The following is an 18,841-nucleotide window of genomic DNA, read 5'->3' as shown; positions in this document are numbered from 1 at the left end:
AAAATACAAATTCCCACTGCACCACCTACTCGCTTTGAAACTTGGGCAGATTTCTGCACCTCTCTGTGATTTAATGTTCTCCTGTAAAATGGAGATAACACCACCTACCTGGTGGCCTTGTGACAACTGAAGGAGTTGACACGAGTCAAGCACTTGGAGGAGGAAGCACTTACCACTTACTAACTTACCAGGTAGTCGTCCTGGATGTTTGTCTCCACGCCATGCTAGACTAGAAGTTCTACAAGGGCAGAGATGTATCCACCTGTTGGTAAGCCTCCACTGGTAGCTCCTTGTAGCTCTTGGAAACTGTGAGCCACCACAAACTGGAAAGGAGCCAGCCATATTTTGTAAGTCAGTCTATCTACTAACATATTCCCTTTTTGTCTCTTGCTCTACCAATGCGTTCCCCCAATGTTCCAGCTTGTTCCCAGCCATAAATCCATATTAGGTCTACAGCTGAGGGGAAGGAGAATGCCCCCTGAAGGTGGAGGAGACGGAGGCAAATTGTGGATAATTTCCCACCAGGAAGTGCAGGGGCAGAGCAGCACAAAGGCCCAGAGGGTCTTCCTTCTCTCCCCACAGCTGAGTTTCTCTCCTTTGTCATCTTTGGAGGAGGCAAGGGTGACTTCAACAGGGACCTGTCCAGATAATTAAAACTGCAGCTAACAGGGAAGAAGGGCCGATGGGCCCAGGAACAGAAACGCAACCGGAGATGCAACAGAAGTTCAGCCTCCCAGGTTTTGGAGAGTCGCCTGAACTCCCGTCTTGAGATAAAGGCTTCTGAAGCAAAGAGCCGGGAGAAATCGTCCCTTCGCTCCCTCTCTCTCCTCTGCACTTCTCACTCTCCGTCCTCCCCACATCTCTTCCCACCTTACTTCTGAGCAGGGTGTCCAGCCCTGCCACCTGGTGACAAAACCGCCGGCAGGAGCCAGGCGCCGCACGCGATGAGAGCCACGGTGGCCGACGACTGCCGGGCCACAGAGGGAAAGATCCCTGAAGGATCCCCCGGGCCGTGGCAGGAAGGAGGATCCCGAGCCCGCGCCTCTGCGGGCGGCGGGGGCGCGGACACCGGCCGGAGGGGCGGCGCTCCCGGAGGCCGTCTGCGCACGCTGCCGCAGGGCCCGGGGCGGGGCCGCCGTACGCACCGCTCGCCCCCCGCGCTCGCCAGGCAGAGCGCCCCCAGCGGACTCCGGGAGACCCTCCCCCGCCCGCGCGGAGCGAGGGACTGCGCGGCCGGGGACCGGCGCCGCCGCTGAGGTATGGCCGCTGGGGCCGCGGTGCGCAAGGCGGCGCCGGTGCTGGAGGCGCCTCCGCAGCACGAGCAGGTATGGGGCGCGGGCCGCAGTCTGGGGACACGGGGCTAGAGTCCCGAGGATCACGCGGGGGTTGGGTGGCCGCGCGGACAGGTCTCCGAGTCCTTCGCCCGGGCGCGGGATGGAGGGGCGGATGACCTTTCTGGAAGGTGCTCATTGCTTCGCCTCACCCTACCCCACCCCATGGGAGTCGAACCCCTCTCCATGGCCCTCTTTCCCTTTCTCCCCTTTCTCCCTCTTCTCCCCTTTCTTCTTCCTTACCCCTCCTTCTTCCAACTTCGTCCCCCCGCTGCCACTTGTCTCCTCCAGAAGGACCCTTGTTGGACTCATCCCTATCCGTTCCCTGTCCTCCATACTGGCTGCCCCTCTGTCCACCCTCTCCCTGACAGAAGCCCCAGGGCCCAGGCGAAGGCCGTGGGCATTGGAAGACAACAGCTGAAGGGTGCTGGGTGTACATTAGGCTTGACTTTGTGGTTCTCAGAGGTTCTCAAACTTCAGCGTTCATCATAATCACTCGGAAGTCTTGTTAAAACGCAGATAGTTGGGCTATGCCCCGGGTTTCTAATTCTTGATATCAGGGATAGTGGCTGATCATTTATTTGCAAGTCTGACTAGTTACCAGGAGGTGCTGATGTTCAAGGTTAGAGAAGCTCTGGGCTAGCACTTTCCTCCCCTCGCATCCTGCCCTCCCCCGAACCCTTCGGTGTTTTCAAATCCAAGTCATTACTATATTTCATTTATGGACTCTTCTTAGGCCGTGATCACATACCAGGAACTGTGCATGGGTAAAGGGGAAGCAGTTAGAGGTAGACCTTTCCCCCAGAGCTCGCATCCTGGGAAGAAAGTATAACAAGGATAAAATAACTCATAGAAGGTAGGAAGAGATTACTGTCCCCATAAGAGGTTGGAGTGAAGTTTTGTAGACTTTCTAGGAAGCAAGGAACTGCTTCTGACAGGGAGGGTGGGAAGGCTGATGGGGGAGAGAGGGATGGCATGGCTTTTTGGAGCAGGGCCTTGGAGAATGGATGAGATTCCATGTGGCCATGAGGGGAAATGAGAATTCTCCATGGAGGAAACAGGAATATGAAATTACTTGGAGGTGAAAAAAATTGGTGGGGGCTGGGAGGTGAGCATGGAGAAAGGTAGGGGTAGGAGTGGATATTCTTTATGATCCTGGCAGAAATCCAGGGCTCATGAATCCTTGTAGGCAGAGAGAGCTGGATTATGACAAATCTTGTAACACATTATGTATTGGGGATCTATTCTCTAAAATAGGGAAGCTGTAAGGGAACTCCCTGGCTGACTTGCTGGTTTCACTCTCCTGTGAACCAGATCAGATCATTCACAGCAGGTTATGGACGAAGAAGTCTGCAAGCTGGGAAGGACAGAAGACTGGCAGAGTCAGTTCTGTGGCTGATTCTTGCTGTTCCCTTAAGGCTGCCATTGCTACCTTGCCTGCTGCCCTCAGGAGGCATGGTCCTCTGTTAATTCTTCCCTAGGGGGAACTCAGCAGCTTTTCCCTTAACCCCTCATGGCAGAGCCTTGTGGTCCAGGGACCCAGGGCCAAGGTGTCACTTGGGAGCCAATTAGAAATGGAGTCTCAGTCCCCCACCCCAAAACTGCAGGCTTAAAATCTGTGTGCTAACTGAACCCCTGGCTGACTGCACATCAAAGTTTGAGAAGTGCTAGTTTAAAACAGACTTTGTAAGAGCTGCAGATAATAAAGGAGAAATAGATATGGTTACTGAGCACCCCAACCCCATAAGAATTTACGGAGCACCCTGTGTATGACAGCACCCTGACTTGAAACGTTACCCTGTTTAATGTTCATTCAACATCCTTATCACCCCCTGAAGCATATTTCTTTGTGTACTTGTTTTTCTGAGAACCTCCATCCCCTTGGACTCCAGCAGAGCAAGCACTTGATCTGCTTTGCTGGCTACTGTATTTCCAGGACCCAGCACAGAGCCTGGCAAAAGGCAGAGCTTCAGGAGATGTTTATTCGACAAATATGTGAGTGAGTAATGAACATAAAACCTCATGATCCAGACTCTAGGCTGCCCAGCTCCCAGTGTTAGCCCTTTGTGACAAGTAAAACCCTCCTCCTCCCCAGCTAGAACCCCTGTGGGGTCACAAGAGCAAGCCAGCTACACCATGTCTGCTCCTGATTCCTCAAAGTTGGGATGCAAGAAAGCAGGCAGAGTGGATTCATCAGTTTCCTCTTGTCTGAGGCCTCCTTTGCAACCTCTGTTTCCCCCAGAGGACCCACCTCTACCCCAAATTCTTCTCTGCCTTAGAGTAGGCCTGACACAACCCCTTCCTCCCCCTCCAGTCATGGAAGCTCTGCGCTTGCCCAGTGACATGGATTCCATATCACTAAACACGGCCCTCCAAGTCTGACACACCTGTACCTCCCTCACATATGTATCAGGGACACCAGTAGTTTGAGTTCACACTTCCAGTTTTGCCAAGCATTTTAGCAAGATTTTTCTAACAGACGGGTTTTTGTGAGGGAAGAGTTGAAAGTGGGTAGACCCATTTGGAGGCAGCAGCTGAGGTGAGAAATGAGGAGGGCTGGTGCTGGGAGGGAGGCAGTTTTCAAATACAGTTGACCCTTGAACAACAGGTCCACGTGTACATGGATTATTGGCAGTGTGGTACTGTAAATGCATTTGCCTTATGATTTTCTTAGTAACATTTTCTTGTCTCTAGCTGACTTTATTATAAGAATACAGTAATAATACACATCACATACACAGTATGTGTTGATCAACTTCTTATGCTATTGGGAAGGCTTCTAGTCCACAACAGGCTATTAGTAGATAAGCCTTAGGGAATCAAAAGTTATATCCACATTTTTTACTATACGGGGGACTGGTGCCCCTAGCCCCCACATTGTTCAAAGTTCAACTCTATGTTGATTGAGGGCATGCTGTGTCATATGGGGGTATTCAGGGTAAGACAAGTAATAAATCACCAGTGACCATGCATTGTGGTGACAGTGTTCAGTGGACAGTGGATCTACCAGAGGTGCCTAACCCTAAAAGCTTCCTGGAGGAAGTGGAATTTAGGGCATCCCCAAAGCGTGTCTGGGGGACAAGGAAGAGCACTCAGGGGGAGGAAGGTTCTGCTTGACTAGACCAGAGGCTGTTCAGGGGCTGTGGAGAGAAATGAAGCTGACAAGGACCGCAGGAGTCCTGTTAGTGACAAGGGCAGCCACTTGGGTTACGAGCAGAGGATCAGAAAGGACCAGTCTGCTTGTCATTGGATCACCCTCATTGTTTGAAGGGAGAAAAGGAGTGAAGGCTTAAGATCTCCGGGGTGGGGGGGGAACACTGCACACCAGGCTGGAGGCCTTCCCTTGCCAGGCAGTCTAAAGAGTAAGAGCCCCTTCCTGTTCTGGCTCTTTACCACACACTAAATTTTGTTTCTTCATAGAATTTACCACATTAGGTCATTGTTTTCCTTACTTGCTTATTGTCCATACTTTCTCTAGAACACAAGGCTTAATTCATGAGAACAGGAACCTTTTCTGTCTTACTCACCTTTATCATATGCCAGGTCCTATCCCAGTGTGTGGCACCCAGGAGGTAGTAAATAGATACTGGTTGGATGAATGAAGAAAATTGTTGGCACAGAGGCCATTGAGGTGGAAAGAAGTGGGTTGTCAGGTATTTTTGTAAGGTCAGCAGGAGGGTACTGGGTTGGTGGTGGAGGGTTAGGGTCGAGAGTGGTGCCCCATATCTGTGTTTTGAATGATTGGATAGATGGGATATGGAGTTGCTGAGTGAGAGGGGGAACTGAAATGGAAGTAGGTTGGGGGAAACGAATATGTTCAGTCTGGGTCAGGTTGAGTTTGTGTGTCTGGGGGACATCCAAGTGGAAATCTGTAAAAGGCACTTGGGTAGAAGAATCTGAAGCTCAGAAGTGAACAAAAAGGGGAGGAGAGATAAATAAGGATGTGCTAGCAGGGAAAAAAGGATTTGGCAATGACAGACGAGAAGGAGAAAGGAGAAGCAGATTCAAAATGACTTCTTCATTTAAGTGACATATGTTCATGCAGATTATAAAAAAATAAGTATAAAAAAGGAGTAAGTAGGGGCGCCTGGGTGGCTCAGTGGTTTGGGCTGCTGCCTTCGGCTTGGGTCATGATCTCAGGGTCCTGGGATCGAGCCCCGCATCGGGCTCTCTGCTCCGCAGGAAGCCTGCTTCCCTCTCTCTCTCTCTCTGCCTTCCTCTCTGCCTACTTGTGATCTCTGTCTGTCAAATAATAAAATAAAATCTTTAAAAATAAATAAATAAATAAATAAATAAGTACAACTTATTAAAAAAAAAAAAAAAAAAAAAAAAAAGGAGTAAGTATGCCAGCAGACATCAGCACTCATAGATCATTCCTATTAGGACTTTGGTGACCATTCTGGACACCGCTTTCTTTTGGATGTTTGTTGATTCAGTGCAACTCTGTATTTACATTAATAGGTTTACAGTATATACAACCATTTCTAAAGCATGCTTTTTCTCTTAACAATATGTCATGGAGATACTTCTGTGTCAAGAAATATAGATCTGAACAATCATTTTAAAGACCCAATAGATTTTCTTTATTATATCAGAACTCATTAACCAGTCCCGCATGGGTTGACACATAGATTGTTGCCAATTTCTCAATATTATAAATAAAACTATGCAAACACCTATGTCATCTTTCCCTGTGCATTTTTCACCTTATTTTGTGAGAGAATATTCCTAGACTATTCTACATAGGGTAAGCGAACACTTAAAATTTTGACATACCTAACCTAATCTGTTCAGAGAAACTGTCTTAATGTATACAATGCATCTGAAGGGCAGGAGGAAGCCATTTTCGGCACTAGCTGCTAGACATTTTCCCCCTTTTCATCTTACTTTTTTTTTCTTTTTAATGTTAATTTGTATTAAAATTATGGACATCCACATTTTAAGCAGTCAAATAGTTCTACAGCACTTAAACAACAACAACAAAAAAACAATGGAACCCTTGTCACCACTCTACCCTTTCCCATTCCTGATTTCCCACTCTCCAGAGGCAACAACCTTCAACTGTTCTCAGGAACTGGTGGTGGACCCTCCCAGTGGGGGAGGGGGCGCTCAACACCAGGGCATTGGGGTTCTCGTGCTCCCAGAAGATTCCAGTGCTCATAGGGTGTTATCTTTCCCAATGCCACGGATGCCCCCTCTCACCCTCAGCCCTTCTGGGGGGTGGGGTAAATTCAGAAGCAGGAGAATGCAGGGACCACCTCGCATCCAACCCCGTTTATCTCACCTAGCACCCTAGGTTCTCTGCCCACAGTAATAAAGTGGTTGTGCCCCATTCCCTCCTGCCACCCTGGATGTGGGGTGAAGGGTTGTACCCTTTCCCCTACTATCTCTGCCTGCCTGTCCCTTAGCCCAGGCAGCCACCTCACTGTCCCTAAGAGAAGGTGGTGCTGGGGACCCTGAGGTCTGTAGATTCAACTAGCCCTCTCAGTGGAACCCCTGAGGCTGTCTTTGTGACCCCAACCTGGTCTCTGGTCCAACCAAATTCCCCAAAGTCCCACAAGTTTTCCACCATCCCTTTAGGCAAGGCTCTGATCCTGAGCTCCTCCTGGCTAACCACCGTCATCCTCAAAATAAAGCTCCAACTTTCATTCTGCCTAGAAAAAAAAATCTGTTGCTTTTTTTAACTTTACAATTTCAGGTCTCTACCTCATACTTGGAAATACTTTGTCTACTACATGATTATTAAAACATTTACCATATTTTCTTCTAGTGCTTTTAAGACTTTTTTTTTTTTAGATTTATTTATTTGTTTGAGAGAGAGAGAATAATGAGCAGGGGAGGAGCAGAGAGAGACACAGACTTCCCACTGATCAGGGAGTCTGATATGGGGCTTAATCCCAAGACCCTGGGATCATGACCTGAGCTGAAAAGAGATGTATAACCAACTGAGCCACCAGGTGCCCCAAGAATTTCTTTTTTACAATTAAATATTTGATCCACATGGACTTTATTTTGAGATGGGGTTTGGATACAGCTCTATATTTTTTTCCAAAACCACTTGTCTCAGCAACATTCGTTGAACAATCCGTTTTTGTTCCTCACTGATTTGAAGTGATTCATTTATCATATGTACTTGGGTCTGTTCCTGGATGCTGTCTGTGTTCTGTCCACTCATCTATCTTCCTAGTCCTAGACCAGTAATAGAAAGTTAATTTCTGTGGCTTTATTATGTATTTCAGTGTCTGGTAGGCCACTACTCCGGTATTTACTCTTCTGAGTTTTCCTGGCCATCCTTATATGCTTATTTTTCCAGATGAATTTTAGTGTCACTTTAGTATCCAAAATAAATGCTTGTAAGATATTGAATGGGCCTGCCTAGTAACATACCAGAAAAAAATGTCAAAAAGTAGACTTCACCCTAGAGAAAAATATTGTAAAATAAGGGAACTACTACTAGAAAAGAGATGTCTCTGAAAATATCATCATCATCATCATCTTCATCATTATCATTGTATTCATTTTTTCCCTCTGTACATTACAAGCTGGAAAGAAAAACAAATTCTGAAAAGGGCTTTTTTTTTTTTTTTTTTTTTTTTTTTTCAGATCTTTCACACAAAGCTTTCTGCAGATGATGAGTGGAAGTAAGTAATGAGTCTTTTTTCTTTTTTTACAGCTGTTATCTAAAAATTCCATCTCCACCTTAACAGTTGGAGAAATTAAATGAAACTATGATTTATTTGTAAATGTCTCAGGCTACAGAAGGTCGGTTAGCACAGCATGCATGTGCACTAATAGGATGAACTTGAACCACTTGGATTTCTTCTGTTTCCTACAGTGTGCCCCACATAGTCCCCCAAAACTGGATTTGTATGTCCTTCAAAATAGGGCAATGTCAAGTTAGTATTTACTTTAGGCATATGATGCATCTGGTTTTTTATATATGCTGTTTCACCTGTGTTCTAGTACTTACTGTAGGGCCATTAGGGCCCTGTGGGCACCAAAAGAAATAAAATAAAAATGAAAAGTTCTTCCTTTTTTTGCATTATGGTAATCAATGATGAATGTATTCCTAATCAAAACAGGAAATACTTATTATATTTGCACACTACTTTATACTTTCCAAAGTAATTCTATACAGGTTAACCATTTAAGATAGGTTTTCATTATATATACACAAAGTCGATGCATGTCATAAAGCATGGTTTATGTCTATGCAAGCCCTATTTTAGACCAATTATAAAGTCACTTTTCTGTCTCCCTGCCCAAAGTTGAAAGTCTGTTCACCAAGTAGAATATTAAATAGTTACTTTGGATTGGGGGCTATAAAAACTGTAAGTGCTTGTACCCTTTAATTTTTCTTCACTTCCCATTTCTTCAAAGGAACAAGTGTATTTTTTAATGAGTTTCTTAAGCTCAGCTTCCGACACAGAGACTATTAACAATGTAATTTTTTAAGGTTGCTTACCTGATAGGGACTTTAGCTTCTTCATTTGATAAAGGTAGGGATGTAGGTACATCTAATGTGCCTCCCAGCATCCAGGTTCTAAGATTCCATCTCAAAGGAGAACTCGGGCGGTATTTAATGGGCTCTGCAGGCTCATTGCTACACATTCTCCAGCAGGGGGCACCCTCAGTGCCCTTTTCAGAAGCACTTGGTACTTCACTCTTCAGAGTAGTGGTGGAAATTACTGGTAAAGGGGGAAAACCCAGCCCACATACCCAGTGAGTGCCTTTAAAAGGTCACAGTCTCACAGCACAGAATAGTACCCTGCAGTGTTTTCTGATCAGTACAGCAAGTGCAGACTATATCCAGTCATAAGTGAAACTTCAAGAGATTTCGTGACTGATGATGCCCCATCCAGAGCGAAAGGTAATGCTAACCACTATTTATAAAGTACTTGATTGGCAGCATTCACAATTTTCCCATTTTCCCTAATCCTGACCCTGGACTGCTCTCTCTTCCTCTAACCCAGTGGTTCTCAATCTTGGCTGCACCTGAAAATCGCATGTGGAAGTTGAACTGCGATAACAAGTACCACAGCCCTGGTGGCTTAAATGACAAAAATTTCGTTTCTCATGGTTCTGGGGATAAGAAGTCAAAGGTTATGGTATTGGCAGGTCTGGTTTCTCCCAACCCTTCTTGGCTTGCAGCTGCCTTACACTCTTCCCTCCATGGGAGTTTATATATAAAAATCTTCTTAGATGGACACCAGTCCGATTGGATTGGGGCCCATTCATGGACAGCATTGAACCTTAGCTAACTCCTTAAAGTTCCTATCTCCAAATACAGTCACCTTCTGAGGAACTGGGGGGTAGGACTTGAGCATATGAATGGGGGTGAGCACGGTTGAGCCCATGTAAGGCACAAAAACAGTCATTTAATTGATCTGGTCACGGCTTAGACCTTGGGACTTTTAAAAGCTCCCCAGTGATTTTCAGTTTACAGCCAACAACAAGAACCACTGCTCTAGGTTTCCTCCGAAGCTACTTCCACTATGGGAAGTTAAACCAGATGATGTACTATAATCATGTTTTCTCTACCTTTATGCAAAGCCAAGAGTTCATCTAAAAACTGAGACATTCAGCCATCAACTGAATGTTTGTACTTGCTTAAGGTAATACTTGGGCTGCTTCTTTCTCCTTATAATGAAAAAAAAATGTATACAGCTCACTGAGGAGTTTTCTGGAGTCCTTTGGATAAGTTTCTCTTCATCGGTATCATGTGCGGTATATCCTTTTACTTAAGAATATTTAAAGTTACTTGGAATTACCACTATTTTACTGTTTTGAATTTCAGAAATGGCAATTTTATATGATTTAACATGATAATCACTATTATTCCTCATTTAAGAACAAATAACATGGGCTTTAGAGTTTTAGAACAATCCTGTGAGGTACAGAGGGATGACGATTTTAAGTCTGCAAAGGAGGATACCGCGGTGCAGAAGGGATGAGTGACTTCTGTGAGTCTGTATGACGATAGTGTGCCAGACTGGGGACTGGCACCCAGGTCTTTCCAGAGCCCATCAGTGACTTTCTTGGCCCCATCATTTCTCTTGAAAGGACAAGGCTGAAGCCCAAACCACACAGGCTAGCTAAGGGCTGAGAGGAATTGGTTTTCCTAATGAACTCAGACTCCTCCTCTCTGCTGCCCCTCCTCAAGCCTGAGAGAAAAGGCAAAACCAAGAAAACCTTAGGAAAACTGTACTCAAACTTAAAACCCCCTACATTTGAAATCTCCAGTTGCTTTCCATGAGCCCAGACATTTTGTTCCCCTACATGTGCAGTGCAAGGGTTGAAGCCTTTTTCAGATGACATCATTTGCTGGTTCCAGCCTGCAGCAGGAGAGGATACACAAGATGCACCGGGGCCATGAGTCCATGCACGTGGAGATGATCTTGATCTTCCTCTGCACCCTGGTCATCGCCCAGATAGTGCTGGTACAGTGGAGACAAAGGCATGGCCGGTCCTACAACGTGAGTTGCCCCCAGGGGCCTCTGGAAGCCTGCTCCTCTTCCTGCTGCATCCTTCCTTTCTCACTGCTTTGAAGGAAACCCTTTGGTTTAAGTCAGTGGCCCTCAACAGGGTGCAGTCTTGCCCCCAGGAGTTACATGGCAACATCTGGAAACATTTTCAGTTGTCACGCCTTAGTGGGAGGGGAGAGGCGGATGGGAGATGCTTCTGGCATCTGGTGGGTAGAGGCCACAGATGCCACTAAACATGCAGAGGACAGCTCCTGTCACTCATGACAAGACTAAGAAACTTTGGTTTAAATGAATTAGTTTTCCTTTAGCATGATCAACTTCTGCAAGTGGCCTAGGAAAAGGCAGATTAGGAACTGCAGCAACAAAAGATTGAGGCTAACTTTGTTTAATTAGCCATAAACTCAGCTGGCATCAATAGTTGGCGTATCCATGAAAATGGGTTAATGCAAATGTTATACTGACCTCAGCAACACAAAGCATGATCCCGTTGGCAAAGACCAATCCCACTTGAGCGTGTCCATGAGAACCTTACCATCTTGGGGCCTCAGGATCATAGCCTGAGATCTTGCCATTGTAATGTTTCCAGCAGTGGTTCTCAAATCTTAAGGTGCATCAGAATCACCTGGAGAGGTGAATCAGACTGTCAATCAGATTCCTAGGTTTCACCCCCAAAGTCTCTGATTCAATAGGAGCCCAAGAATTTGCGCGTCTGACAAGTTCCCAGGTTATGCTGATGCTTTTGGCCAGAGACCACATTTGAGAACCAATCATTTAGACTTGAGTATGTTGCAAAGAAAGAAGATCCTCATTTAACACTCCACCTGGTTGTGGGTCTTAGACTGGTCATTATATAAGAAAACTTGTCTGTGACATATGAAGTGCTGACTTAGACCAATATTATATTGTTTTTTATTTTTACCCATTATAGAAATTATTCCCTGTGTAGCACAGGGTCTAAAGGGATTCTTTTTAATTCTGTAGAATGTTTAAGTTTAGACAAGTTACACATTTTATTTAGAAAGGGAAATCTTGTCTTTTTGTTGTTTAAGCAAACACACTAATTTTCTGCTATGTACCACTGTCTTGTCAATTAAAATAAACATCCTCTATATAATACTTGAACAAATTGTTTTTAAAAGAAAAAGACTGGAATAAAACTTCATAAGTTATTCACTCATGTCAAAGAAAAGCTTCTTAAATAAAACAACGATGGTTTTCTCATCTGCAAAATGGAAATAACCTAATATTCAGAATTTCTCGAGTCCTTAAGTAAGAAGAAAACTGGATTCCTAAGGAAACCATTCATAGCCCTATTTCATTATTCCCTTATAACTGATAATGATCTCTGGATTAGATATTTCAAAACATGCTCAGTTTCCATGACAACTCTGGTGTAAATTTTACATAGAAAGCCTCCTGAAAAGAAAATGCCTCGTGAGCCAGCTGACCTGCACTATGTCCCACTACTCCTCCACCATTTTTATTTGATGATTTTCGAGGTAGTTTACGCCAAGAATAATTTGTCCCTGTCTTATATTTGGAGAAATTGCCCCTCTGTCAATTCTCTGAAGAGGTATTTCACAACACTGGTCAATGTCAGGCTCACACACTGGTTCTACCTAGCCACAGACAGATCAGCCCGTGAATCAGAGGCCACTTGAAGGACTTGTTGCCTTTGGAGGTTCAAACCCTTGATGATTCAGGCCACACTGGCACCAAGTAGACATCCCTGAGCTTAAAAAGTGTTGGGTAGCTGGATTGGCCTTCCCAAATTGTTTCCTGCCGCTCACCGCCACAAGTTGTGCTGCCTGAAATAACTTTCCGGGCTTGTTACTTTTGCTTGCACCCCATCCCTCACCAACAACTAGACTCCCTTAATCCTCCAACTTCTGCTCTCCAAGGTTGCTACTTCTGTGTTCTTCTATCACACAATTGCTCTATTTTATGGTTACCCAGAGGGGCTCTGAGAACCCCTTGTAGGTGACCAGATGCCTGTGATAGGAGCCTCTCGTAGAGTGATTCTGCCTGGCAAAGCCAGGAGCCTAGATAAAGATACCCCACAGTGGTCAAGGACTATTTGGGTCTCATGGTGGCCCTTTGGGACTCTCCTAGATGAGCTCATAGACATGCTTGGCTTCTAGAATATTTTGTACTTCTTTGCCCATCAGTCCATCTATATCTATTATTGCATGTCCCAAAGGAATGGGTGGAGCAGTCCCTTTCCCCTGCATGTCTCTGTTGATAATTTTGGCTCAAAGTGAGAGCCAGCATGTGAGGCTGATCTTTCCCATATTACTGCCTCAGATTTACCCCATACTTTGCAATTCTTAAGGGTTCAGTGCCAGATCCAGGCATCAGAACACAGCCATTTTAGGAACTCTTGGTGGTACCTGAAAGTCTTGAATCTGGAAATGATTTCCAGAGCAACAGTAGCTGATACTAGCACCAGTTTTCAGCATTCTTACCGTACCCTGCGTGAACTGTATCAAAAAAATCCCTTTGCCTGACATACTTCTCAACTTTGGGATGGAATTTGATATGGTCATGTTTCCACAAATGCTGACCTGAACAACCTTACCATCCAGGGAGACCCTAACTTTTAAATTGCTTCTCTTGGCACCTAAGATTATGTGACACCTAGCAGAGCTACAGAGAGCTTTGAACACAGTTACAAGATTCATGAGTTCCTGGCTCTTTTTTACAAGGGGCCATATATGAGGATTTAACTTTGTAATCTCCATCAGTATATTAGTAATATATTAATATTTGTAACATGTTAATTATAATTACTATTAGATATAAATTACTAAATACAAAAATTTATATACAAATTACTGTTACTGTTATAGTTGTGATAGTGAGCTTTTTATACATTAAGTTACCCTGGGAGATAATTATTTTTTATTTCTTTTGTGAATTATAGTTCAGAGAGATTAAATAACCTAGTCAAGTTTGTGTAACTAATTAGTTGCGGAGTAGAGACTAGAATCCAACCTCACTAGGTTGTTTGTTTGTTTGTTTGTTTCATATCAAGGATGAGTTCCTTAAATATCTCTGAACCATGGTTTCCTAATCTGCAAAATGGAACTACTGAAGAAAGGAACCTGTCTCCAAAGTTATTGTGATTCAGAAACATTTTCCTGTGAGAACTTCTAGCTTGGTAACTGATATATAGTGAGTGTTCAGTACCATTAGTTGACTCTGAGTGCATTCAAGAGAAATTGATGTATATAAAACAGTTTCACAAATTTAGCCATACATTATAAAAGCAGTTTACTAATAAAAGAATCCTTTTCCAAATCCACCAACGTATATTTCTATACCCAGAGAAATTATCTTTCAAAAGTGGAAGTAAAATAATTTCTCTCTCAGATAAACAAAAAAAATGGGGTAATTCATTAATAGACTTGACTGCAAGAAATGTTAAAAGAAGTTCTTCAGAAAGACAGAAAACTATATATGTCAGAAACTCAAGTCTACATAAAGAAATAGAGTGTCAGAAAGGAATAAATGAAGATAAAATAAGATACTTCTTATTCTTAACTGACCAAATAGATAACTATTTGTTCAAAGTAGTAATTGTAACAATGTACAATTGACCCTTGAACAACAGAAGGGTTCAGGATGCTGAACCCCCACATAGTTGAAAATCTGTGTATAACTTCTGACTTCCCAAGAACTTAACTACTAAATAGCCTACTGTTGACCAGAAGCCTTACCATTAACATAGTCAGTTGACACATATTTGATATGTTATATGTTATATACTGTATTCTTACAATAAAGTAAACTAAAGAAAGAAAAATGTTATTAAGAAAATTATAAGGAGGACAAAATACATTTATGATATGGTACTGTCAAAAAATCCACATATAAGCAGACCCGTGCAGTTCAAATCAATGTTGTTCAAGGGTTTACTGTACTGGTTGATTGTAGTATATGGGTAAATGACATGAATGACAGCAATGTTAGAAGAAACATGAGGGAGGAGTTGGGATTTCTGTGTTATAAGATACTTGCACTACCAGTGAAACAGAATAGTATAATTTGAGAACGGACTTTGATTAGTTGTAAATGTATATTGCAAACTCTAGGGCAACCACTGAAACACTTTTTTAAAAATATGTAATTAGAGTACCTGGGAGGCTCAGTCAGTTAAGCATTCAACTCTCGACTTTGGCCAAGGTCATGATCTCAGTCACGAGATTGATCCCTGTGCTGGGCTCTGTGCTGGCATGGAACCTGCTTAAGATTCTTTCTTTCCAAAAAAAAAAAAAAAAAAAAAGAGGATTCTTTTTTTCCCTCTCCCTCTACCCCTCTCCCTAGCTCCACTTGTGTGCATTCATGCCTGTGCTCGCTCTCTCGCTCTCTCTCTCTCTTTCTTAAAAAATACATATACTAAGAGAGGAGAGAAAATGGAATCATAAAATTCTCACTTAAAGCCAGAGAGCCTAAAAAAGGGGGTGGGGCAGAGAGGAAAAGAAAGAAAAAAAATTGTGCAATGAACAGAACACAGTTACAAATATAGTAGATAGTAACTCAACTATATCAATAGTCCCTTCAAATGTACATAGGCTAAATACATCAATTAAAAGAGATTGTCACTGTGAATAAAAAATAAAACAAATGAAAACTAAAAATAAGACCCAATTATATACTGTTGACAAGAAACTCATAAGAATACAGATGTAACCATCAGGGAGAAAAAAGGGGCAATACATAATGATAAAAGAGTCAGTTATTTAAAAGGGGATAACAATTTTTAATGTGCATATACCTAACAAGAGAACATCAAAATATACAAGGCAAAAACTAATTGAACTACAAGGAGAAATTGACAAATCCACTGCTTAGTTGGATCAGCAGCTTCCTTCAGCAGTTGATAGAGCAAGAAGGCAGAAAATTGGCAAGGATAGAGTTGATCTGAAAATTGGCAAGGATAGAGTTCATCGATCTGTCCTAATTGATATTTATAGAATACTTCATCCAACAACACATTCTTCTCAAGCTCACTTAAAACATTCACCAAGATAGACCACATTTAGGACATAAAACACACCAAAAATTTTTTAAAGAATTTAAGTATACAAAGTATACACTCAGACCACAAAAATTAAATTAGAAATCAATAATAGAAAGATAGCTGGAAAAATCCTGAGATATTTAGAGATTAAACAACACATGAGACAAAGAGAAGGACTCAAGAGAAACTAAAAAATAATTTTAACTAAGTGAAAACAAAAATACAACATATCAAAATTTGTGGGATAAAGTTAAAGCAGTGCTTAGAGGGAAATTTATAACATTGAATTCATGTATTAGAAAAGAAGAAAGATCTAAAATCAATTAAGCATCTACTTTAGGAAATGAAAGAAAGGAGTAATGTAAACTTACAGCAGGGAAAACAAATAATAAAAATTAGGGAAAAGAAATAATAAAAATTAGGGCAAAAATTTAATTAAAAACAGAAAACCAATAGAGAAACTAAATGAAAGCAAAAACTGTTTTTTTTAAAGGTCAGTAAATTTGGTAGAGCTCTAGCCAGCAAACCAAGAAAAATAATAAAACACAAATTACTAATATCAGAAAAGAAAGAGGGGTCATCATTATTGATCCAATGGACATAAAAAAAATAATGGACTATTATGAATAGCTATATGCCCACAAATCTGGATAACCTAAATAGAATAGACTGATTCTTCAAAAAACATAAACGATACCAAAACTCACACAAGAAGAAATGAATAATCTGATAGGCCTATATCTATTTTTCCTCAGATATAATTGATATATAACACTGCATTAATTTTAGGTGAGGTGTGCAACTTCATGATTTGATCTATGCATATGACATGAAGTTATTACCACAGTAAATTTAGTTAACATCTGTCACTACACATAGTTATAATTTTGTGTGTGTGATGAGAACTTTCAAGATCTCTCTTAGCAACTTTCAAATACATATTATTGTTAACTATAGTCACCATGGTATACATTACATCCCCAAGACTTATTTAATCTTATAACTTGAAGTTTGAAGATTTATACCTTTTGACCACCATAACCCATTTAACCCTCCCCATACTTCCTGCCTCTGGTGGATATCTATTTTTAAACCCTGAGTCAAGGCACCCAGGTGGCTCAGTCTGTTAAGCATTGGACTCTTGATTTTAGCTCAGGCCATGCTTTCAGGCCTGTGAGATTAAGCCCCGCATCAGGCCCTGCACTGGGCCTGTAGCCTGCTTAAGACTCTCTCTCTCCCTCTTCCCCACCGAACTCTGCTCTTTCTAAAAAAAAAAAAATTTAAATTTTATTTATTTATTTTGACAGAGATCACAGTAGGCAGAGAGGCAGGCAGAGAGAGAAGGGGAAGCAGGCTGCCCCCCGAGCAGAGAGCCCGATGTGGGGCCCGATCCCAGGACCCTGAGACCATGACCTGAGCCGAAGGCAGAAGCCTTAACCCACTGAGCCACCCAGGCACCCCCCAAAAATTTTTTTGAGTCAAGAATTAGTATCTTTCTAAAAAAGAAGCACCAAGCCCAGATGATTTCAATTGTGAATTCTACAAAACGTTTAAGGAAGAATTCTTTACAATCTTCCGAAAAGTAAAAGTAGAGGGAACACATCAGAACTCATTCTTTGAGGCCAGCATTACCCTAATACCAAAATCTGATGAAGATATTACAAAAAGGAGAAATCATACCAATATCTCTCATGAACACAAATGTAAAAATCCCCCACAAAATACTAGCAAATCAAATTAAACAATGTATAAAAGGAATTATACACTATGGCCAAATGGGATTTACTCCAGATATGTAAGGTTGGTTCAGAAATTACAAACGAATTTATGTAATCAATCACATTATGATGCTGAAGAAGAAAAAAGTCTATGATCATGTTAATAGATGTAGAAAAAAGCATTTGACAGGGTCCAACACCCATTCATATAAAAATTATCAGCAACCTAGAAATAGAGAACTTCCTCAAATTGATGAAGAATATCTATTAAAAAAAACCTACATGGGGCGCCTGGGTGACTCAGTGGGTTTTGATCCCGGGGTCCTGGGATTGAGCCCCTCATCAGGCTCTCTGCTCAGCAGGGAGCCTGCTTCCTCCTCTCTCTCTGCCTGCCTCTCTGCCTACTTGTGATCTCTGTCAAATAAATAAAATCTTTAAAAAAAAAAAAAAAACTTACAGCTAGCATTACACTTAATGATGAGAAACAGGTTGCTTTCCCCTTAAGATAAGGAAGAATACAAGAAAATCTATCTGAATTGCACGTCTTAGCTACTGCAATAAGACAGAAAAAGGGGGGGGGCAGATAAATACAGATTGGGAAGGAAGAAATAAAAGCATCTTTGTTTGTAGATGACATGACTTCTGTAGAAAACTCCAAAGAATCAACAACAACAAAAACAACACTGAAACGAATAACTGATTATAAAAAAGTTGCGGGATATAAGGTCAATATATATAAGTCTATTGCTTTCTTATATTCTAGCAATGAACAACTGGAATTTGAAATCAAAACACAATACCATTTACAATGGCACTCAAAAAAGGAATATTTAGGTATAAATCTGACAAAATATGTATAAGATGTATATATAAAAACAGGAGACCTAAAATAAATGGAAAGATAATCCATATTCATGGATTGGAAGATTTGATATCGTTAAGATATTGATCTATAGATTCAATACGATCCCAATAAAAAAATCATAGCAAGCTATTTTGTGAATATCAACAAACTAAATCTGCATTTTATATGGAAAGGTAAAAGACCCAGAATAGGCAACAGAACACTGAAGAAAACAATGTTGGAGGATTGACACTACCTAACTTCAAGACTTATTGTAAAGCTATAGTAATCAATACAGTGTGACATTTATGAAAGAGGAGACATTTAGATCAATGGACTGGAGCAGAGAGCGCATAAATAGACCCACACAAATACAGTCAACTAATCCATGACAAAGGGGCAAAGATAATTCAATGAAAGAATAATCTTTCTAACAAATG

At 42.0% G+C, this 18,841-nt stretch overlaps 1 protein-coding gene across 2 annotated transcripts in view; it reads left to right on the top strand.

Moving 5' to 3' along the window:
* The first annotated feature begins 1,146 nt into the window (after positions 1–1,146).
* The window catches only part of RNF175 (ring finger protein 175), a 43,562-nt gene continuing 25,867 nt past the window's right edge, over positions 1,147–18,841 (top strand). Inside the window, exons 1-3 of one of the 2 annotated variants that reach the window (XM_059173521.1) lie at positions 1,147–1,325; positions 7,935–7,972; positions 10,666–10,807. In XM_059173521.1, the coding sequence (XP_059029504.1) occupies positions 1,260–1,325; positions 7,935–7,972; positions 10,666–10,807 (246 nt within the window). In that variant the 5' untranslated portion in view covers positions 1,147–1,259. Of the gene's footprint in view, positions 1,326–3,192; positions 3,327–7,934; positions 7,973–10,665; positions 10,808–18,841 lie in introns of those variants that run through there. The other variant, XM_059173523.1, reaches the window with a different exon arrangement.

The sequence above is a fragment of the Mustela lutreola genome, chromosome 1 (assembly GCF_030435805.1).
Source record: "Mustela lutreola isolate mMusLut2 chromosome 1, mMusLut2.pri, whole genome shotgun sequence".
Classification (NCBI taxonomy): Eukaryota; Metazoa; Chordata; class Mammalia; order Carnivora; family Mustelidae; genus Mustela; species Mustela lutreola.
This window is presented reverse-complemented; position numbering and strand designations above follow the sequence as displayed.